Genomic DNA, 23,864 nt, shown 5'->3' with positions numbered 1-23,864 from the left:
AGAAATTAGGAGTCTTGGTACACACAAGTCTCAATATCGCATTATTCGAACTTAGAGACGAGTTTCAAAATCTTCATTCCCTATTACCGACTATTCTAAAAATACGTGCAACGGATACTTATAATAATAACTTATAGGTAAGAATAAATGTCATGATCCTCGCCTTGTGGGTCTCAAATATTTATAAATTTACTTTTAATTAATTTATATATATATATATATTATAATTTATTTATTATTATTTTAAGATTATATATTATATACTTTATTATTATCTCATAATAAATTCCATTGACTATAATCATAAAATTATATATTAATACCTTATTATTCATGTAATAATTATTTTTATATATCAACTATTATAAAGTATATAAATATATAATTAAAATAAAAAACTCACTACCCACATAGTCTATTCGTAAATTGTGCAGATTTGAGAATGGGAAAGCGCTATCCTCACTAACCCTACCTATTCCCATCCCTAATGTCCATGTTGAGAGAAAAGGAAATAAAAAGATAAAGAGGATAAACTCAGCTATTCATGACGTATAGATATTGATATTTGATATCATGAAATGTAATTATGTACAACAATAAACTAAATTCTATTTGAGTTTTTGTTATTGAAAATTCATATTCATCAACTATTTATATTCCATTTTTATAGAGTAATTGATTATGTTGATAATAGTAAATAATGTAATAAAAATGTATAAATACAGTGCATATTTTCTTTTCTATAATTGAATAAATCTTACCGTCAATAAAAGATATCTTAAAGATGTTGCCAGATTTTTTAATTAGATATTTTTCTAATAAAAATAAGAATTTTATACTAAATATCCTATAAGTTTTATATACTGTTATTGTATTATCCATTATTCATATTTAATTATTATTGGTTTTTTCAAGAAAAAATATAATATAAATGGATAAAGAATAATACAGTAAATATGTATAATATTATAAATATTATACTCTCCGAAAATATACATAGGTTATGCCAGATTTTGTATGTATTATGTGATAATTTTGAATATTGAATTAATCACCAGAATATTTTCCAATATAAAGCTTGAGAAGGATATAGAATCCTCCACCCATTGCCTCATTTGAATTCGCTGAAAAAACCATAAAAAAAAATCCATCACCCTTTTTAGTGTTCATTCTGATTTCCCAAAAGCAATTTATTTACCAGGTTTCCTCTTTATTTCTCTCTCCTTATTTTTTTTCTTCAATAACATTCAAAGCCATTTTTTTCTTCCAAATATTCCATCTTTGTCCTTTTCCTCAATTACCCATTTGTTGTTTTGATTGTTCTGATTGTCTTCTTATTGTGTATTATTTTTTTCCCATCAATTTGGGTGTTTTTTCCAATGGAAAATTAGTTTCTACCTATTTTGCATTTAATTTAACCCATTGTCATGTTTTTTTAATGTTTTTGTTTTCATCAATATGGCCATGCATGTTTTGTTTTTATGTTTTTTAAGGTTCTTGTCTAAGAAAAAAGTGATTTTGATTTTCTAAGTCAAATGAAAAACAATGATCATTTTATTGGTTGACATATATCATAGTCATAGCTTACTTGTGAAGTAAAGAATCAATTTTTCCGTCATTTTAAGGAAAAATATACAAATTTTTTATACTTTTCCTTTCACCTGAAAGACTCAGATTTTAATATAGCTTTTTTCTTTGTACAATTTGATTTTTTTTATTATGATTCAATTTTATCATATAACTCCTTATTTGCCAATGATGCACTTTATATATGTTGCTTTGGATTTCAAGAATGATTGAGAAGCATTAGTTGCATTGCTTATGCAAGTATTTAGAGAGGTCGATCTTTAGCGCAACGGTAAGATGTTTGCCTTGTGGCGTGGAGGTCATTTGTAAGGGTAAGACTACGCAATCTATCCTTTCCCGGTTCTACTAGGCGAGAGTCTCGTGCATTGGGTCGCCCTTTTACTAATACGAGTACTTAGTGTTTTACAACGAAGTTGTGTTTGGTAGGTGTGGTAGAATGGTACAAAACATAATATTTTTTGATGTATTTCATGTTGGTAGATTTTATTATGTGAGGTTTAAAAATTTATAATTTGGAACAAAAAAGACTAGAAGGGAACTATTCGGATTCTCCGGTTCCATTCCGTTGTATTTTGTTTTTCATGCCAAATAATACCTGAATCTTAGTTTTGCCAGGTCTGATGGCATGAATGCGGCTTTTATTATCGTCTTCTCATTTTTTGTTTATGTTTTTTTATATTCAAATTTGGTTATTGGACAGGTGAGGAAGAGAATCAGAGTTTGTTTATTCGTATCGCAGATCATCTGAACCGAAGAGGGAGGGTACTGGTTTGCGGAGGCAGTGGGACTTCTGCAAGCTTAGAATCCTCTCATTTACTTATGAAAGCGTAGTTTATGATGTTCGACGATTCTTTACTCAAAGTCTGCATATAGCACCATCTACATTTTGGTGATCTGTTGAGTTCAGGATCGGGGAAAATTCAAGTGAAAAGTGAGGAAGATATTGAGAGTCGAACAATGGGTTCTGTTTATTGTTGTATCAGAGTTGATGATTTTGAAGATTATATGAATCGAAACAGTCCTGTATATAGGGCGTGCCCGTGTCTCGGTTGCTTCATGCAGAACCTTTTGAATGTTGTATGTCTATAAATCCAAATTCTCTGCCCCACCCTTTGCACTTACCTTGTTTTCTTTCTGTTTAACTTTTTTTCGAACTGTTATTATGTGATTTTGTCCATAATTTGAATTTGATACCTGCCTTCATGATCATGACATATAATGATGCATTTCTTGCATACTTGTGATGCATAACTGTACAAGTGATGCATTTATGAATGCATTCTAGTCTAAAATAAGTTTTATAAGTAATATCGGTATTAGAAGTCAGTCTTAAATTTAAGTTACCTATAAGTCAAATGTGGGAGGGATAATTTGGTTTAGTAAAAGTTTCTCGGTGTAAATTCATTGTATTCAGTATTGATTGCCATTTAGGCATTTACATTGGTACTCGGTAGACAGCAATTTGAAGAATATTTTCGTAAATAAAATTTTATTAGTGTGTATCATGACATTGACGAGAGTTGTACTTCATAATATAATATAACCCTTTATAATCTTACCTCGAATTTCAGTATGCATTAATATTCCGTAGAGGGGAAGTGCGTGCAATTCCTTCGTCTATACAGGGAGCAGCATCTATGACTTCTACAGCATCACTCGACAATCCACTGTCTGACATTTACCGTTCTCCTCCAAGGCCCTTGCCTTATGATGCAGACCCCAGGTTTTTCCGCTCACAGCGTGATGGACTAGTTTCAAGACGCGAGAAAGGTTCAAGTCATACAAATGAAGAGTCAGAGCCTCTTAGAATTGATGTAGATGTGGATCCGGAGTCTTTAAATACGGGTGGGAAATGGAACGATGGTGCCGGTGACGATGGATCAAAGGAATACCGTTCTAAGTCCTTACTAAGACTTTCATCTGCAAAACTTACAACCGGAGCTGGTTTCGTCTATTCTTCATCGGAAGAGGAGGATGTGTGCCCAACTTGTCTTGAAGGTAGAAATATTTACCTTTAACACTAGAAAATAGAAATAACATTAGACCCCGTGATTCTATGATGCTTTTTGACGTATATGTCTTGACTTAAACCGATAAATTTGGATGTTTTATTTTTACTTGGTTTACTTATTCTAGATGTTATTGTGTATGGCTTCTGTCCCTTAATTGTGAAGAGGCGAAATGAAAGTTGGAAATTTTGCATAATCTGAGAAAATAAAACACGCTTCATGGATTCTTGATGCTCTTCCTTTAATAGTCTTGAAGGTAGAAAACAATAATGTACTGATGCAGCATTGGTCCAGAATCTGAATGTAACCTTAGCATCGGAATCTAGAATGACATTTTTTTAACTCCAGTTATTGTTAATGCTTGTAAAATATGATCCTTGTTGCAAACAAAAAGTTATATCCGGAAACATGCTAAGAGAACAAGACCTTTGATAAATTCTTATATTTCTGCAATTGTATTGTTCTTTTTTCAGAATACACCGAAGAGAATCCGATGATAGTAACAAAATGCTCTCACCATTTTCATCTTGGTTGCATTTATGAGTGGATGGAGAGAAGTGAGACCTGTCCAGTTTGCGGGAAGGTAATATTTCTACTCTTTCCTCATTGAAATGGGTTTTAGTCCATCAGCGGTTACACTTACGACATAGAACACATCAAAATCCATAGCGTGAGAACTGGTATGAACCAGTAAACTCAACCTGAAACCAGAAACTGGCCATGTCTCTGGTTCAGTTATTGCATGTAACCGTTTTATGGGTCCTAAATGCAAATGTGAGCTTGAAACAACCTGTTCCTGTACAAACGGGCAAGTTGTTCCAATTTTCCCGAGTCCCGACACATTTGTATGGTGCAATATCATTGCTTTGAGTGAACAATTCAATCAGCATGGTAGCATAGAAAGCCTTCTTGTATAAAATAGTTAGTACCTGTGGAATGGATGTGATTATGTAAAATATGATATAATATCTAGAAGTATATAAATACTAAGTAAAAGATTTATAAGTATTATTGTAAAAATAAAGTGACTCTCCAATTTATAAGTATTATTGTAGAGTGAATAAAACTTCGTATGAAAAAAATGTTATTTTCAAAACAAAATAAAGTCAATGTTTGCGAGTTCGATGGGTGATGGACTGAAATGGAATCGAAATCAAGGGATAGAGGGGGATGGATTCAACTTCCCATTGTTTGGATGTTTCTAGCAAAATAAGAGGACGAGCTTGGCACGATTGTAAGGTTATTGCTTAGTGACTATGAGGTCAGGTTCAAATCTTAGAAATAGCTTCACCGCTTACAGGGGTAAGGTTGCGTATATCTACCCTTCTCATACCCCATTAAGTGGGAGCCTCATGTACTGGACCGCTTCTTCCCTCCATTACAATCGATTCCCTCCTTTCCGTATCTTTGCTAAAACTCACACATATTTCATTCCACTCTATACCATGCATCCAAGCATAGTAGTGAAGCTTGTTACATGGATCAAATGATGTTACCGTAAATCTAGTTCAATATTGAGTTAAGTGACATTTCCTTCTTGTTGACCAAGATTTATCTATAACCTACAAGGTTTATAAGCAAAACTGCATGGTATAAAGTTTGGACTTTTCATTGGTGAAGTGTTGTGTCGTATCATGAACAGAGATCTGTTGTCGTAGATCATGTCGCATATGCATTTTTTTGTAATTATGTCTCATACATACGATGTCTCATGCCAATGAAAACATGACATGTCAATTAAAAAATTAAAGTTTGCATTATGTTGTTTTTGTTTCATTATCATTAGCACGGGACAGGATTTGGGACAGTTGATCTTTGTTTATCGTCTGTGCTGACAGTAATGTTCAGTTTGTCACACACATGGCGTTGTTGCCTGTGAGTGATGTAAACTTAACGGAACGTGCTATTTTGCTATTACGTGATGAAATGAAGAAAAGAAAGGTATATGTGCTTTTACACAATGGCAAGGTTGCTTGTCATGTAACTTGGAGATCATGGATTCAAATATTGGAAATAACATCTTCACCTACGAGGGTGTTACGTATCTCTACCCTCCTCAGATCCACTAGGCCGAAGCCTTGGGCGTTGGGCCACCCTTTACCCTCGTTGATGAAGAAAAAGCTCAAACATGCATGAATTGGAGCAGCTTAAGCTTAATTATGATCATTGACCTCCACCTAACTTGCATTTGGATTGTTTATATGTGAAATATTACGCAATTGTCAATTTTCGCGTGTAAGCTTAATCATAATATTCTTCTGCGATTTAGATTGATAAGCTAAATGATGTACTAGGAAGCTGGAATTTAATAAATCATGATAGTTATTTGTCTCTTTGTTTTCGTGTAGGAGATGGAATTCGATGAAACGACTTAATCTTGATTAAAGCTTTGTGTCGCGGATGAAGCGAGCAACAAAGGAAAGGAAATGAAAGAATTGAGAGCATAGACAAATTGTGAATACTTCTACATCAGATCAAAGCACTTTTCATGAATTGTAAATACACAAGTTTGCTTAACCATTATTCTAAGTTCATTCTCTCATTTCAAGTTGTTTCCATATTTAAACTTTCTCTTTCTCCAAAACTTTGATGACAGAAGATGCAATTTTTTGAGATGGAAACTTTGTCATGGTTTTAACAGTTTCACAGGATAATATGATGGGTTTCCTTTGCTTTTGTTTGTTACATGCAAATGTTTAATCATTAGATTTAGTTTTTGGCATTTTGGCTATAACCCTTTTCACCAACTAATTGAGTCTAAGGAACAATGCATGTATCCCATGAAGACTATTTCTCTATTGAAAATCATGTGCCAAAGTTAGGAAAAGATTTTCATAGAACAAAAAATCCCACAATAGAGTTCACTCACTGGTCCTGCTATTTATGATTGGTCAAAGAAATATTTAATCATTAATTTTTTAATTTAAATGTTTTTTCAACCAATTATAAACAGTGACGCATGAAGTGACACACTTTGTGATAATGTAGATGTGCTTCGGCTGGTGGTTCGGGGAAATACATTTGTTGTCCCACAAAAGTGTCATTTCATGTGCTACTACTTGTGATTGGTTGGAAAAAAATATTCAAGTTAAAAAATTTATAGTTAAGTATTTTTCGGACTAATCACAAACAGTGACATATGGAGTGGTTCAATTTTTTGGACAAAAGATGTCTACACTGGTTTGGTGGTTTGACTTTATGTATAAAGTTAAACATTAAAAAAGATAAAAAAAAGGTGGGTTTTGTAACAGTAAAATATGGAAAGAGAATGGTTTTTTTATATTAAATCTACCTAGATGCTTATATATTCACATAGAGAATGGTTTGTTTCATGATATAAAATAGCTGAAGACTATAAATACTAATACTGAAAGTCTTTCAAAGAGTGAGAGTAGCACAACCCAAATTAGCTGCAATGTTTGAAAAGATTTAATTAGTGCTGAACAAACACTCTTTTTTATTAGCTTTATTGTATATCCTTCAATCATTTCAAGTTATTTATCTGACACTTTCCTAGGCTTTACTTTATATCACACTCTGCAAAGTGTGGATGCAAGATTTGCATTTGGTTGTAAACTTGTAAAAATTACAAATCTTGCATAAACTTGTGAAAAAGCTTGGAATGAGATTAATGTAAAAGAGTTATCAGACAACAAGTATGAAGAGATTCACTTAACAAAAAATACTCGAACAACGAATTCGTAGAGCCTTAGTTGGCAAAGATGCTTCAACATCGAGCTTGGAGAGACTTGGTTAACAAAGTGTACTCGACAACGTATACGTTACGATACGATAAATACTCGGAGTAACAAATTTGTAGAGACTTGATCAAGAAAACATTTAATTTATACCTAGAGAGGTCTTGTGTACTATTATGCTTAAGTAGAATCAATATCAATATTCCAAATTCATGCAAAACAATGTCTTATTTGTCATTTTATTCTAAGTTTGTTGCTTGCTACCATCAAAGAGCTCCTTTACACAAAATTCATGCAAGTTTTCATACATTTTCTTCCATTGGTTAACCATTTGAATTGACCTTTGTGAATCATGTTTTAGTTTCTCCATCTCCATTTCAGAAGCAGCAGTAGAACCTTGATTCTGAGAAAAAGGTTAAAGAGAGAAGGTTAAATAACAATCATCATTGGACAAATGCATATATCCTTTCAATATCAACACACACAAACCTGAAGTTCCTTAAGGCTATTCATTAACACATCGTGACTGACGTATTTAACGTCCTCGTGTCTCCCGCCGCCTCCGAGGCTGACAAGAACTGTATCTGAGGGTTCGGAGCCTGTTGGATATTTTTCTAACGGAGGGGGTAACGAAGACCCATGCTTTCTTGAGTTAGTTTGTGCATTAAAAGACATTTGATTGCTTGAGTCCAATTCTCGCCTAACAACAATAATATTATTGATAGGTCCTGAAGCATTCAGAATAGGTTAACATTAATATTAAGAATGAATGCTTAAGCAGAATCAATATCAATATCGAAAATAAACAAGTGGCCGATACCACCTTGTGACTTGTGAGTATTATTATGTCATGAAACATGCAATATGAGATTAACCTAGAACAATACATTTATGGGCATGAAGGTTAAGCTAAGCATGAACAACACAATTGCCTGCATTTTCATAATCATCCACTGTCAATATATAGAGATAAAAATATCGGATATTCTCGTAAAAGGGAAATAACAGTGCAGTACCAATCAAAGAAAACTGACATATAAACAGGAACAGAATTTATTGTATAAGATAATGTCCTATTCAGATTAGTAGAATAATTAGGTGCCAATATTTCTTTAAAGCAGGGAAGCACTTGTGCACATATGGTTTGTAATATTAGTTGCTTTACCGTACAAAACATAAGTTGACAGTGGCCGGAAATAGGTTCTAACTTGGCACAAAAACAACTTGAGCATCGATAAAGCAGAAGTTTATATCATGGAAAAAGAGGCTTCTAATAAATATCACATCATACAAGCACTATTAAAGATAGTCTATGGAATCAGAAAACATGTTCTGCAAAAACAATATTAAACCACAAGCAGGACATATTTAATCACTTTTAACAATACCTTTAGCATGTTTAAACACACGGACAATGTTACGAGTTCTCAAATCCCAAACACGAACTATTCCATCCTCTGCTCCAGATATTAGCAAATCCCCAGTGGTTCCATACGCTAAGCAAGTAACTGCTTTGCTGTTAAAACAAGGAAGACTTTCAAGTTAAATAACATTGTACAGCTTCAACCAATTCGTAAGAATAAGCAACTTTAATCTTCTGGCGATGCATTTATGGGTTTTGTGGCTGGAAAGGACTCAAGGGATAGAAAATCTCCATGGGTTTTCTAAAATATACATAAGCAAAAAAGCGATGTGAACAGAGAAAACTTGCCATAACTTTTTATGCAAATTTGAAAACTGTGATCATGAATGAAAGATAGGATATCAGCAATTTTATACTTTCAAGATATGGATAAGTGGTGAAAAGATAACCTTTGGTTAGAAAATGAACCAAGAATATGCTTCCCATAATTATTAGTCGGAATGCTTTCAGTGTTAAGTGCAGCAATATATATTTTTCCGTTTCTGCCGCCAGCGTAGAAGACATGTTCAGCAGGATCCAATACAATGTTATCAATTACGACCTCGGGGAATACTATATTTCTTAGCAGTGCTCCCGTAGCTAAGCTCCATACCTAAGAAATAATATATATTAGAAATTTAGAATCCAAACCACAGCATTTATTGCTTTGGTATTTATTGCTTTGGTATGCAATGATTATAACCATGGCAGTCAAATCAGGATTCAGACCACGGATCATAAGCCTATTTTCATAATCATGAATCAATAATTAAAAATACTAAAATAAGTCATAACATAATTCATAAATGAAAATGGCATAATCTATATATTATTCAACCCGTTTAACAAAAATTCTATGTGGGCTGTCACTTTCACAGCAACTCCAAGTGATATGAAACTTTTTTTGTAAGAACCATTTTGACCAGCACCAACTAAAAGCACAAAAGGGAAAACAAAAAACAAACAATACAAGAAGAAATGTGGCATTCTGAAGAAGGTTAATTTTTTTCAAAAAAGGCCATTTTTTTAGGATTTTTAGCAACCAGGTTGGGTGCAACCTAACCTGATTTTGTGCGCAACCCAGTTGTTCCAGACTTGCAAAAATCATGACCCATATGCAATTAAGATAATATGAGGTGATTAAAACGATACATCATCGAATTCTGGAACAAAGACGCTTCAACCTCCGATTTGCATCGGTGGGGAGCAAATCCATATTGATTCATGATATGTATCATACTAATCACAGGATTCTAACTATCATGATTATAACCATAAATGATTGGTACAAAAAGTATAAATTGATTATTCATTGCCATATTTATTTTGATACTACAAACAGTAGACCAAACCTTGCAGGTCCAATCCTCTGAAGCCGACACAATAATTGCACTAGCCCCTCCATTGCCAATTGCAACATCAGTTACACGCAGGGTGTGCTCTGAAAAACTATGCATATAAAGATTACCTGCTTCCTGACTTCTCAACTCATCAAATATCCTGAAATATCGGTTCATGAAATTCAGAGTAGCATATGCCTTAATAGTTACCACCACTAGCAGTCCAGCGGTATGTTATCCGAAAAGATAAAAACTCGATAATAAAATAATGAGACAATATGAGAATCAATTACATGAAGAGATCCCACACTCTTACGCAACCATCCTCAGAGCCAGTTATCAGCAGCGACTCGTCTTCATTAAATATCAGACAAGTAACAGGTCTATAGTGAGCACGCCACTTCTTAAGCAATCTGCCAGTATCAACCTACCAAGTAACACATGAAACTCGGTACAGTACAGTAAACAACAATAGAGAAAAAACTAAGTCATTCTGCACAACCTAATAACAATAACAACTAAGTTCTTTTTTTCCCACGGGGTGAGATTGGCTACAAGAATCAAACAACGACATAAAGTTCTATTCTTTTAGAGTAAGTTTGGCATTCCCGTAACAACTTAGTCATTACTTTATAAGCTTATTCATGCAAAACTTACCCATGAATTATTCAGATCCATTCAACATAACAAGCTATCAATACAGACAACTATAGTGAAACCCACAAAACCGAAAAGAGAGAACATACAAGAGCTTGAGTGAATGTGTGTAACAAATAGCGAACCTTCAAAATCAAAAGCCATGGAAATCAGAGTATGGAAAGTCACAACCATAATCAAATACTACTAGAAACCATTATTGCAAAAAAGATGGTGCATATAGAAAGCTTTATCTTCTCAGATAAGCATAAGTTTTAAGTTTATTAAAAAAGAACAGATTATTTTGAAACCAAACACCGAGTTTGATTCCCTAACTCCAACTCATCTCAAACACTATTGATCATTTTTGGACTCAATTAACTATAAATAATTGACCCAAAAATATATATTTTTTTGTAAAATCACTAAATTTGAATTTGAAATTGGTGAGCCATAAAAGACACCAAAAATCCAAAAGGGAGGAAACCCAACAACACACATAAACCCCTTTTGCCTTTGTCAATCATGCATTATTTCAAATTCCAATTACTGATAATATAATCAATTATGGTACACTTTTTATTCCAAACACAGTGAAAGCCCATAACTAAAAACATAAACAGAAATTGAAATCACCCTTTTGATGGGTAAATATGAAAAGATGAAAACTAACCTCCCAAAAGTAGATATCACCAGAATAAGCTCCTCCAGCAGCAATATAAGTTCCAGATTGATTAGCAGCAATTGGCTTAATGGGTTCTGCTGGAAAGTTCTTAACTTCAACTTGAGGCTATAATAATAACAATGTTGTTATCATTATCATTCAATATTATTCAACATATACATATATATATACATAGAGAGAGAGAGAGAGAGAGTTGAAAAATGAATGATACCTTGTTCCAGGACCAATAGAGAAGAGAACCAGAAGAAGCTGAAGGGTCACGAATCTGAGAAGAAGCGATGAAGCGAGAACCAATGGAAACAAGACCATGAGAAGGTGAAGAACAAGATTTATAACGAAGAAGTTCAGAACCAGTGTGAAGGTCCCAACAACCTATACCAGAATCAACGGATGAAGAAGCTAAAATAACTTCCATTGATTTATTATAGTGAAAGAATGAAGAAGAATGGAGAAAGAGGGAGAAGAGAAGAAAAGAGAAACGCTGTTGTTAAACCTAGGAGGGTTTTATTAAACGTGAGGGTTTTATGTGTTGTTGTTGTTTTTTTGTTGAAGTAGCCAAAAACGGTTTATTTGTGTGTTAGGTTTCTTTACTAAGTTGTTTTAAGACGAATGACTCGTACCCATCAATTTAACGAAATTCAATAATTTCAATTAGTGAGCTGAATTATTATATGTATATAGAATTGATTGTAAAAACGATCTTCACTATTGTTTTATAATAAAGAATGAAGAATAGAAACAAGACAACAGGGAAAAGAAAAATTGTTGTTAAACCTAGGAGATGGAGATTGGTTGTAAAAACCAATTCGTGTCATCCAATTTAATTAGTAAACCGATTCCAATACTAGTATGGTACAATAATTATATTGGTCATGTAATCATACGTGTCAAAATTGGCTGACACCAATTATATCGGTCGGTCTTCAATTGAACTGTGTCGATCATATTGTTTGATTTTATTTAAAATTAATTTTTTAATGAAAATAAAAAAATGTTAGTTTTTATTGATTTTTCAACATTAATATTATTATATTATATATTTAACTTCATCCATATCCAGATTAATTAATAAACAACCAATTAAACTGTTATATCACTATATTATTAACACCATGCCGTTTATAGTGGGTTTTTTATTATGTGATATTTTTTTTATATTAAAAAAAGGTTGGTTATTTTAGATGGATTAAGGGTTTTATATGGGCTCTTATTTTGTGTGATGTTTTTTCTTCAATCGTGTAAAATTAACAAGATATTATTCTTGTGGTATAAGATTATGTTAAATATCTATGGTGTAAAATTATGTTAGATATCTATAGTAATCATCTTCTACACTGGAGCACTTATGTGACTAATTATATTGTTTATGTGGGAAATTATTTTTTTGCATTAGTTTTCTTATTCATATTGTATAAATTATGTATTTTGTTAATGAATAAAATTAAATCTTTTACCTAACATATTTTATTTTTGCATGCTTGCTACCTACATTTTCCTAATCTTGTAACATGCATTTTCTCTAATTGAAACATGCAAGTAAGGAAATTTGTTGGAACCTTCAAATTTGATGTATTTCCAAAATCAATCCTCCCAAATGGCTTATGTGGATTATCTTGTGCCTATAAAGTGATATGTTTATTTCAACCATTGTTTTAAATTGACAACAACTATAAACTGCGGTCATAATATTGCAATTTCTGGAGTCTCCGCAATAGCATCCCGACTAAAGTTATGGCCACATTTTTTTGAAATTTTCCACATAATTTAAGTACGCCATTATATTGATTTCATATTTGAAAAACATCATTAACAACACTTATCCCTGGACACTGTGATGAACCCAGAAAAAATATAAAACTCTATAACATTACAAATAGAGCATATATATAATATAAAAACATATAACATATAATATTAGGAAAGTTAAAATAATATAAAAGTGGAAGCCACTCTGAAATATCAGAGCCAGGTTTCGATCCTGGGACCTGTGGGTTATGGGCCCACCACGCTTCCGCTGCGCCACTCTGATTTAATGATGTATCATTTGACTTTCGATCTTATATTAATAATATCTGTGTATTTAAGTGAAATCTATATCCCTATTATACATATTTTAAGGATTCAAAAAAAGACTATAGTATTGAACAAAAGGCTTATGTTACACCTTATTGAAATAACTTAGCCATATCAAAACGGTAAAGGGATATAAGGGACTCTACAACACAAATAGAAGGTAAACAATAATATGAGTTTATAGGTATTAAGGAATCACTTTGGACTCTAATTAATTCAAGTCAATTCTAAAATACAACAACAATTAAACATTTATTCCACTAAGTGGAGTCGACTAAACCTTTATTTTACTATATGGGTTGGCTACATCGAATGACTTTATAGTTCATAATACTAAAGAACGAAAAGAAAGAAAATAAATACAGGCATAAATAATGCATGAAAGCTAATTAGCTTACTACTACAAATACTTAGGATTAAGAGACACATTGTAATCAAAATTAAGATAAATGTAATTTAGCTAAGTAAAGATCCAAGCCAAAGAACAAAGACAACATTTTACTAATTTCCATGAACAAAGAGAAAAAACAAAGATAACATTTGACTAAGACTCTTATGAAGATTACACTGAAATTAATATCTTTGCCATTTAGTGAAACCAAAAGTCAAGATTTTGAACCATGAACTATAACTCCCATTGAACAAAGGGAAAGTAAAGATCTTTGTGTGAATATATAGTAATGTTAATGACACACTAATGTTCATGAGGACCAACCTAACTAGTACTCTTTTTTTCTTTTCTTTTTTCTATTATTATTCTCAGATAAAAGTTTTTTTATATTGTCATAAGTTTAATCAAATATGACTCAAATTAATTTATTAAGGATTGACTTATTAAGGATTAACTCGAGTCAAATTTTAAACCAAGTTTAATGTCAAACTATTTCTTCAACTCAAATTTGGTTTAATTAAAGTTAGTAAACTTTTGAGGAGGTTAATGAACTCAAATTTAGTTCAATTATTAATATATGTCTTAGTAGATTATACACACATATAAAAAAAAATTCTGAAGTTTAACAATAAACATAGCTATCAATCGATGTTCATGTAGTAAAGATTGTCAATGCATATATGTGTTTCTACTGAAAATGATTCGGGTGAGAATAATTATTAATGTGAGAAATGAAAACAACTAATATATATCATTGATTATGTAGCAAATAACTAACTTTTAATTCTAACAATTTATATGTTATCATAGAAGGGATCCACTTACTACAAGAATAAATTTCTTCACATCATAGTGATCAATTCTAGATAAATCTAATGATTTAGATCTTCCTTCACATCTCTTTTCCCACCACCGCCTCCAGTTCAAGGTCGGTTTCCCATTCCAAGCTACCGTCCTTCCACTTCGCCGTCCCCTAGTTGTTCAGACCCACTATTCCCTTTAAATGCATTGTTACCATCACCACATATATCATGATTCATTTCTAGTAATCCTGCTAGGATTATAATAGTATTTTTTGGTATTACTAAGAGTATCTTTCATCTTTTTGAATAAGAAATAAGTATTGTTCCTAATAATTAAATCCTCGACCTTTTGATGCATAAAATTGGTAGTGATTAAGCAATTGCAAATATTATTTTGCCTTATCTCCTCTTTTATGAGGTGGCAGACAAAAGCTACTCAACAATGGAAGAACAAAATATCTAACCTACATCTATCATCACCTTTGATAAGAGTAAGACTCCTCTACAGTAATGGAGAATAAAATATTGTATGAAAAAATAAAGAAAACATAAAATAAAATAGTATATGTATCTTTATTAGCTAAATTAAAATTACATTTAGTAGTCACTAGTTGATAATCCTTATTAAGTTGATAAAAAAAACTCTCCACCACTCATGTCCTCTTCAATTTCCTTAAATAGCTCTAACTAAATCAAAATCTTTAAATACATCAAAATATCATATAGACTTAATTAGTTTGTAGTTGTGAAGGTATGTAGGTGAAAGTTTATAGTTATTTATGTAACTTATTAAACTATAACTATTCGATAAAATTAGTTTAGGAACTAATTGAAATTAAAAAAAGGTTTAAAAAAATATTAATATGATTTTTTAGTTAAAAGTAATTAATGACATCTTAAAATGTAAAATTAGTATACTAATTATTGAAAGATTCTTTAATTTTCTAAACTTCACTTCAATTAGTTTTCTAAAAACTACCATTTAACTATTTGTTTTCTAATATTTAAGTTTCATTCACATGGAGAAGGAATATAAAATGTTTCTTATCCAAAATAATAATATTAAATTCAAAATAACATTTTTAAGTAATTCCAATACTAAAAATAAAAACTAAGACATTTCTTTCTAGTTTTTAAATTAAATTTGGCAGGTACAAATATTATAATATTATGATTTTGGGAGTATCTTACATTTGTAATTATGACATTCATCACATTTTCCTCAATATTTTCTAATTGCGATAATTATCTTAAATTACAAATCACATCACCTAATGTGTTTGGAATATTGCATAACTATAGCTTCACACCATAATTGCAGTGTGACACCAAACTAGAATGATACAACCACAACAGACTTTGTTTGAACCATATTAAATTCAAAAATATTTTATTAATCATAAAAAATCACACCACAACAATCATAATACGAATTACTACGGCCACAATAACTATAATCTCATCAGTAACTACAAATTTAAAATATTGACTGCAATAAAAGCAATTATAATCCTAACTACAATTTAAAATATGCAATCATAAAAATAAGAAAATTTAAGGTTCATTAAGTTGGCATAATTTATGTGTGACTGTTTTTATAAGCTTAGATTGTTCATTGTTGCATTAGCCATATTTTTCTTATTACAATCTTCCTAGAACCTTCTCAAGAGACAAAGAAGTTTCAGATAAATTGTTCCCTCCTTTGTAGAAACTTTGGTTTAGGTTCCATGCTTCATGTTGCTTCAACTCATTCCCTTTTCTTACTCATGTTACATGATTTTCTACAAAGAGTTGAAAACACTTTTACTCATGTTACATGCATGTTCTTTTCAGTTTTATAGGTTTGTAAGAGTGGAACATTCTCAGTAGTTGGTAATTCCTGACTTGGAATATCTTCTTTCACCTCTTCTTTTGCTTTACCCCACATCACAGTGTAAAACCCTATTGATATTATTATGGCTCCAACCACACTGAAAAAAATGAAGAAAGATTATAGTTAAAGGAAAAATGTAACAAACAAAATCATTAAAGTGTGAAGCTTTAACATTCTATGTTTAAGGATTTGTTGGGTAAATTTAAGTGTGAAGTTCTACATATATGGAGAGCATTGATTTAAATTGTGTCAGATGATGCAGCCATAATATTGCAGTTGTGGTGACCATTGCAACCATATCATACAACAATTATGGTGTGACACTGAATCACATCGGCCACAACGAAACAACATCGGGCTGCAACGGACCGCATTGAATTTAAAATATTTTTAATCACAAAATAATTCATATTGCAACGGCCGCAACCACAATTTAAAACACTGGTGAAATGTTTATGAGTGGAAGAGACTCATGAAACCACTGCCTTAAAATTCTCGTTGAAGATGTAATCTTTTACTTGTGAGTTTCTGTTCTCCCATCACATTTGACTATTTTAGATGAATATAAAATTTTATGTAAGGATGGCAACGAGTCTTGATGAGTCTGGGTAGTACATTATCCAGACCCGCCCCGTTGCTCTCCCATCATAACGGTGAGTGATTTATATAATTGTGTGTTTGTTTTCTATAATCTTATATGATATTTAGGTAATCAAAAAGAGAAAAAATTATAAACATATTTAAAGTTTTAAACACATTTTAAATTGACTATTTCAACGTTAATTTGTTAAAATCATACCTTCCAAGATGCAGAGTATCACCAAGGAATATGACTCCTAAGGTAACAGCTATAACAATTGAGAGTGGCTTGAACATTGCTACATAAACAGGCCCTTTAATGCGTAGTACCCATGTGTGAACTACATTGTTCAAGAAGGACCCAAAAATTCCCTATAAAAAATGGAATTCATCATCACAATTGCTTTAGAATTATTAAAACATGGTGTATATATATGTGAGGAATAAGGATATTTTATCCCAAATCATGTCCCACACCAAAAATAGAAAAAAATAATGGATATTTACTTTTTCTGTAATTGACATGATATGTTTTCATCGGTGCAAGATAGGATTTGACATGTTGTGTTAATTAAAAAAATCAAATTATTCATTATTTTTTCAATTTTTGTTTCATTGTCATTATGGGAGACATGACTTTTTTGGTACTACCATGAGTATCCTTCCTTCCAGGTAAGGAACTAATAATCTCCTTCGGGGTGCGTAATTGCCCCTCTTAACGAGTATAGCTCATAAGATCGAACCATTGACCTTATGATGATCTAGTAGAGACTTAAGCTACTAGACCAACACCTGTTAGTATTTGAGATATGATATGAGAAAACAAATAGTTCTATATTTAATTTCAGTAATAAGATGCATCTTATCTTACTGAGCAAATAACTGAAGCCAACGCTGTATCTAGTCCTATTTTCCATGCACTTGAATTTTTCTCTGCAAATATAGCTACAATTGCTGCCAAAATGCTCACACATAAGTTGTAAAAAAATATCACAGTTAGTTCATTAGGGTACACCTTCATAATTTGCACCTGTAGAATGAATAACTTTTGAGTTAATAAACTTTATGACAACATTTTTTGCATGTTAAAAACCAAATAAACCAGAAAAATTGTACCTGAACAATGTACCATAATGGAATAAGTGTATATTCAGTTGTTAATAAAAGACCACCAATGATCCAATTTTGTTCCTCTGATTTGAGAGTGTTAATTGGTTTATGAAGTGAAATGGAAGGTGTATGAGCAATAATAGTTGGTCCTTTGTAAAGGGTCACTGCAAATGCTCCAGATATTGATACTATGGTGCCTATGATTTTGGCTTTACTACTTGCACTTTTAGTTACCTTTTCCATCCTTCAAATATTAAGAGAAAAATAATATAAGATCACACAAAAGAATAACACAACACAATGAATCATAAACAGAAGTCTAAACCTATTTTCAGTGAAAAAACATTAACTGTTTGGTTAAGGCCACATGTGACAAATTTGGTCACAGAGATATGTGTTGGACCCGACCATGACCAGGGAGTTTCATTGTTATCTGGGTATAGGAAGAATGTGTTGGGAATCTTTCTTAATTGATGTGGAAGCAAGACCAATGAATCTTGGTAGATGAAGCATTGAGTACATTCAAAGATGGTTATTCCAAGGTATTGGAATTATTCTTTGACTCTTGAGAACTTTGAAGTTTAACTTAAAAAGTTTGAGTATCACTTTTCAAGGTTTCTTGAAATGTATGACAACAATTAATCATTCATTATGTGTTTACGATGTACCATTCCTCCCCTTCACTCTATAAAGGAGACTTGTGAGGAAGAGAAGAACAAGCAAGTGAGAATTATTCTACTCTTCTCTATTTTCTTTATTCACTTGCTGTTTCCGCACCATTTTTGCATTACTAAGAGGAGGGAAATTGGTTCCAGAACGAATTTCCCAACAGAATGGAGATTCACAAGTAAGATACTATATCTTGAATCAAAATCTTAAGACATTACTTTCATGAGTATTTTCCACTTATAAACTCTTTTACTCCTCCCCTTATATGCAATGTGAGACTTCACATTTGAGTAAACACAATGTTATATACACTACTTTTAAGTGGTAAATTAAATTGGATATTTCTATAAGTAGAAGTAATAACATAATCAAAAACCACTAATACTTATAGATGAAAATTGAAACTTGAGTGTTAAAGTTAAATTGATTCTTGTTGTTTCTCTTCTTTCCTCTAACACATTCACATTGCTTTATTGGAGGAGACTAATTTTGATTGCTCGAATATAGGCACTCAAGCAATGCCCGCAATGCGAACAACTTTTCTTGTTAGGCATTCCACAAAACCTCTCTAAGCACCTTATCTTACGCCTTCTTCAAATCAATGAAGATTATGTACAAGTCTCTTTGCTTCTTTCGATATCCTTATATCAATCGCCAGAACAAGTATATAACCTTTATGATCGGCCTCTCCACAACCAATCATATATCGTTGCGAATGCCGACAATTTAGTTATTTAAAGTATCAAATAAAAAAGGGGAAGAAACCTGAAAATGATGGCAAGCAAGAAGGTAATAGCTGGCACCAAGTTGCTGATAGCTGAGGAAAGAGTGGGAGAACTGAGGCTGATGCCTGTGTAGCCCACTGTATTAGATAAACATCTGAAATTAACATCACACCAATCAAAATCAATAAAAAGAAACCTCTCTTGATCAATGTAGAGAATATTTTAGAAGAATTTGTCGTAGTTTACGATAATTCTAAATGTGACAAAATAATACTTACTGGCTGAGTCATCAACCACCGGTATATGAGATGTCAAGTTCAATAAGAAAAGCGACAAGAGAAAAATAAGTGATTCTCACTTTCTTGTCAATCTTTTCACCAGACACACAAAATATGATTGTCATTAATATTTGATTGTACTGCATTTGTTTATCTATATAGTAACTCAAGGTCAAACTTGATCCCTAAGCTAAAATATGTGTTTTCATTTGTTATGCTCAAGATCTTGGTATGAATAGATAACTAACTAAATCATATAAACTATTAACATATAAAATAGATAACTAACTCAATAACAAACTTCTAACAAACTAGAAGTTACCTAACAGAAACATAGAAAGAAATAATCCTCAAGAGAATGTTTTGAGATTTCTATTAAAAGTTTTTGACTACAGCCAAAGCCAGGAAGATCACACATTGTTTTATAAACATAACATGAATAGTAACATCGCAATATTAATACTAATTGTATATGTTGATGATATAATTTTAACTGGAAACGATGATGGTAAACTTAGTGTTTTGAAGAAAGAGCTGGTAGAAGAAGAAATCCATTGAAGTATTTTCTTTGGCAGAAGATGTCATGGACAAAGAAATGTATCAAAGACTTGTTTGGGTACTCATCCATACATAACTTTTGCGGTTAGTATGGTAAGTCAGTATATGCATTTACTCGAAATCGGACACATTCGAGTTGTGAAAATTATTCTAAGGTATTTAAAGGGGTCCCCAAGAAAAGGATTAGAAAACATAGATCATTATAAGTTGAAGTCTATAATGATATAGATTGGATTGGTTACATTGTTGACAGAAAGTCCATATCAGGTTATACACCTTTATCGGAGGAAATCGATATTACTCAAAAACAGAATGTGGTTTCTAGGAGCAGCACAGAAGCAGAATACAAATCTATAATAGATGATGTTGCTGAAATTTTAGGAAATTAACATGATGTTTAAAGAATTAAAGGTCTAAAATTAAATCTGTAATTCTATTGCTAACAATCTAGTTCTACATTAGAGAACCATATATTTGGAAGTTGATAAACATAGGAAAGGATAGAGAGTGAGAATATTTTTATTTCTTATATCCCAATTAAGGATCAAATTGCATCTAATCTAATCAAATGATTGGCTATGAAAAACTTTGACAGTATTGTCAACAACATGTCCATGGAACATATTTTTAAGCCAACTTGAGGCGAGTGCTGATTGTATGAACATAATCTCTCTCGATACGAACAAGATGTTGGTCTAGTAGTGTAAGACTATACTGGATCTCCACATAGACCAAAATGTTGGAAGCGATATTTGTTGGGAGGGACAGTCATCCATACTGAAAGAGTTCCTTAGTAAGAGGATATCTCATAACAATCATTGTACATATTTCCTCAAGAGAATAAAGTATCTCCGGCTATAAGGAGATAAATTATCTCCTCTCGCCACTAAAATCATGAAATGTGCAATATTTAATTATTTTTTTATAAAAACATTTCTAAAACTAAACAAACCAGTACTTATGTCATACTTTTATTGACCGAAGGAGATAAGTTATCTACTTGTCTCTCTTATACATGTAAACATATGACATAAAAATACACATTTTTTGTACTATCAAGGGTATCCCTCATATTTTTTGGTAAGGAATTAATCTTTTTTGGCAAGAATTGAACCATTAACATTTTGATCTTTCTGAGGATCTAGCAGGACCTTACACTATTAGATTAATGCATTGTTGGTCAAAATACACCTTTTTCAAGTAAGGGTAAAAAGAATTATCACACTTCATACACAAGAATTGCAAAATAAAGTGCTTGACTTTTGGTTCCATTGAATCAAAATCAAAATTAATAACAATCATGAAAGTAAAGAAAGCATGTACCCTATGAGCCCAAGAAGACCAATTCTATACATTATTGGGTAACTGAGAGGAGGAAGCACTCTTGATCTGCAAAAAATACAAACCAAAAAAAAATGATCATTAAATTGTGTTTGCCTAATAATATTTTCTTGTTTTGTCTATGTTTCTTATGCAAAATGAAAAGACACATAACCTTCTAGAGAAAAATGGTGCAGGAAGAAGCACAATAGTAGCAACAGAATAAGCATAAACAATAAAAACATGGTAACTCATTCCTTTCAAAGTAGCAGCTTTGAACAAAGTGTTTAAGGCCACATTAATGGATTCCATAGTTACCATGACCCCAAATGGAAGTAACTCATTGTAGCAGTATCTTTTTGCTACACCTATTTCTGACATGAATTCACTCTCTATGAACACAAACAAGGAAGAAAAGTGAACTAAAATGTCTTGTAATGAATGAGGTTAAAGTAGTTATGGTTACTTGGCTAGGGACCAAAAATGGTATGAGTCAGAAAACATAACATAAGATATGCTAAATCCATTCCCCAAGTCATAATCATGGCCCATCTTCTCTATTATTAATTATTCTAATGTTCATTCATCAGTAATTTTTTTGTACTACTAAGGAAATTTTCTCACATAATAGGTAGGAACTAATCCATTTTGGAGTACGTATTGTTTCTCTAAGGAATTAAACTATTGACATTTTAATCTTTCTGGATATCTAGCAGGATCTTACGATACTAGACTAACATTTTTGTTGATTATTTATCAATGGTAGTTTATTGAATTGATACATTTAATATATCCCCACTTGCCTAATACTTATATGATATTGTTTTGGTAAGTACGACCCAATCAAAGGAAAAAAGTATGCAACTTCTATTGGGTAGCACTAATCACACCAATGAGGAATAATAAAGTATTTTTGTTCTTAGGTGAGCGATAGGGACAAAAATTATTGGTCCCAAATAATATTTCATTATCTATTCTAAGTCAATTAAAAAATTTCTTCTTGTTATTTTTCATTTTAAAATTTTGTTTTATTTATATGTCAATATGTGATTGACCCAAAATATGAAATAAGACACTATTGTTGAAGACAAGTAATCTCTTTCTGAGCGATAGAACATAAGTCCTAATTTTTAGGACCCACATATTTCTTGGTTTCTTGTTTACTTTTAAGGAGTTGTTTTTCTTGAATGATATGAATCTAAAATCTTATTGTTGTCATTTTGATATTCTACTTGAGAACAACAATCAATCTGATATATATTTGGTGAAGGTAAATTAATAGCGGAGGTAAAGTCAGAAAAATGTTACCTAAAAATATCATAATCTTTGATATTTCCAAGTTTTGAAAATTATAGTCACAAATCAAAATGTTAAAGTCCGAAGTAATCTATCCTTCTTTCACAAGTTCACATGGAGGGGTGATTTTCGGGGTTGAGTGGTTTCAATTTAATTGTAAAACTGATGAGACTGAACTAAACTAAGTCAAAAAATTTATGGTTCTATTGGATGCTTTTTTGAAGAAATCGTTTAAGATTGGTCGATTTGAACTAAACTGATGGTTTATGGAATATAATTTGAAGTAGTTTAGATTTTGTTTTTATAAAAGAAACTAACAATCCTTGGAACCAAACTAAACCACTCACCAACAAGGCATTGATCTAGTGGTATGAGGCCACACGAGATCCATATGATGATCAACATGTTAATGGTTGAATTTCTGCGAGTGACACTTGTTGGAAAGGGTAATCACACACCCTGAAAGAGATTAGTTTCTTACCAAAAAGGTAAAAAATACCCTTGATAGTATAAAAAAAGTCAAACTATTCATAATTGATTCGGTTCGAATGCAAAATCTCAATATTAACCAAATCAAATCGAACTATATTCTTCTACTTAGTTTGATTTATAAATTGCACAAAATGGGTGGCTTGGAGAGGAATGTAGAGGAGTTTTCACACTCACACTACCTTAGTAGTTACGTTTATTTATTATAAGAGTCCCCATTAGTTAAAACAATATAAAAAAGATGATGTAACATGTACACTTCATTTTAGAATATGTGAGTCAATGACGACAAAGAAAGGGACATGTGGAAAAATTGAAGTCGTGGGTACATCAATTATCAATT

At 31.8% G+C, this 23,864-nt stretch overlaps 3 protein-coding genes and 1 non-coding gene across 5 annotated transcripts; 1 reads left to right on the top strand and 3 right to left on the bottom strand.

The window, feature by feature from the left end:
- LOC109355778 (E3 ubiquitin-protein ligase At3g02290-like) lies at positions 1,076-6,276 on the top strand. Of its 2 annotated transcripts, none has more exons than XM_019598988.1 (5): positions 1,076-1,201; positions 2,288-2,664; positions 3,159-3,585; positions 4,070-4,179; positions 5,945-6,276. In XM_019598988.1, exons 2-5 carry the CDS (start codon positions 2,545-2,547, stop codon positions 5,969-5,971), a joined length of 684 nt encoding a protein of 227 aa, XP_019454533.1. In that variant the 5' UTR covers positions 1,076-1,201; positions 2,288-2,544; the 3' UTR covers positions 5,972-6,276. The 2 variants fall into 2 exon arrangements, with proteins under 2 accessions (XP_019454533.1, XP_019454534.1); XM_019598989.1 differs by lacking the exon at positions 1,076-1,201 and adding an exon at positions 1,887-1,898.
- LOC109355764 (protein ROOT INITIATION DEFECTIVE 3) lies at positions 7,382-11,852 on the bottom strand. Its single transcript, XM_019598969.1, has 8 exons — positions 11,569-11,852; positions 11,346-11,462; positions 10,330-10,463; positions 10,049-10,196; positions 9,107-9,309; positions 8,683-8,810; positions 7,784-8,022; positions 7,382-7,697 (listed from the first exon to the last, which is right to left on the bottom strand). Exons 1-8 carry the CDS (start codon positions 11,770-11,772, stop codon positions 7,539-7,541), a joined length of 1,332 nt encoding a protein of 443 aa, XP_019454514.1. The 5' UTR covers positions 11,773-11,852; the 3' UTR covers positions 7,382-7,538.
- TRNAM-CAU lies at positions 13,315-13,386 on the bottom strand. Its single transcript has one exon. It is a non-coding gene; the product is annotated as a tRNA-Met (tRNA).
- On the bottom strand, positions 16,289-22,171 carry LOC109357318 (WAT1-related protein At3g28050-like). Its single transcript, XM_019601206.1, has 7 exons — positions 21,912-22,171; positions 21,740-21,805; positions 19,621-19,734; positions 18,193-18,430; positions 17,948-18,106; positions 17,297-17,448; positions 16,289-16,594 (listed from the first exon to the last, which is right to left on the bottom strand). The coding sequence occupies exons 1-7, from the start codon at positions 22,115-22,117 to the stop codon at positions 16,432-16,434; spliced, it is 1,098 nt and encodes a 365-aa protein (XP_019456751.1). The 5' UTR covers positions 22,118-22,171; the 3' UTR covers positions 16,289-16,431.

Source organism: Lupinus angustifolius, chromosome LG09 (assembly GCF_001865875.1).
Source record: "Lupinus angustifolius cultivar Tanjil chromosome LG09, LupAngTanjil_v1.0, whole genome shotgun sequence".
NCBI classification, from domain to species: Eukaryota; Viridiplantae; Streptophyta; class Magnoliopsida; order Fabales; family Fabaceae; genus Lupinus; species Lupinus angustifolius.
Note: the sequence above shows the minus strand (reverse complement) of the source record. Positions and strands in the feature narration are given on the sequence as shown.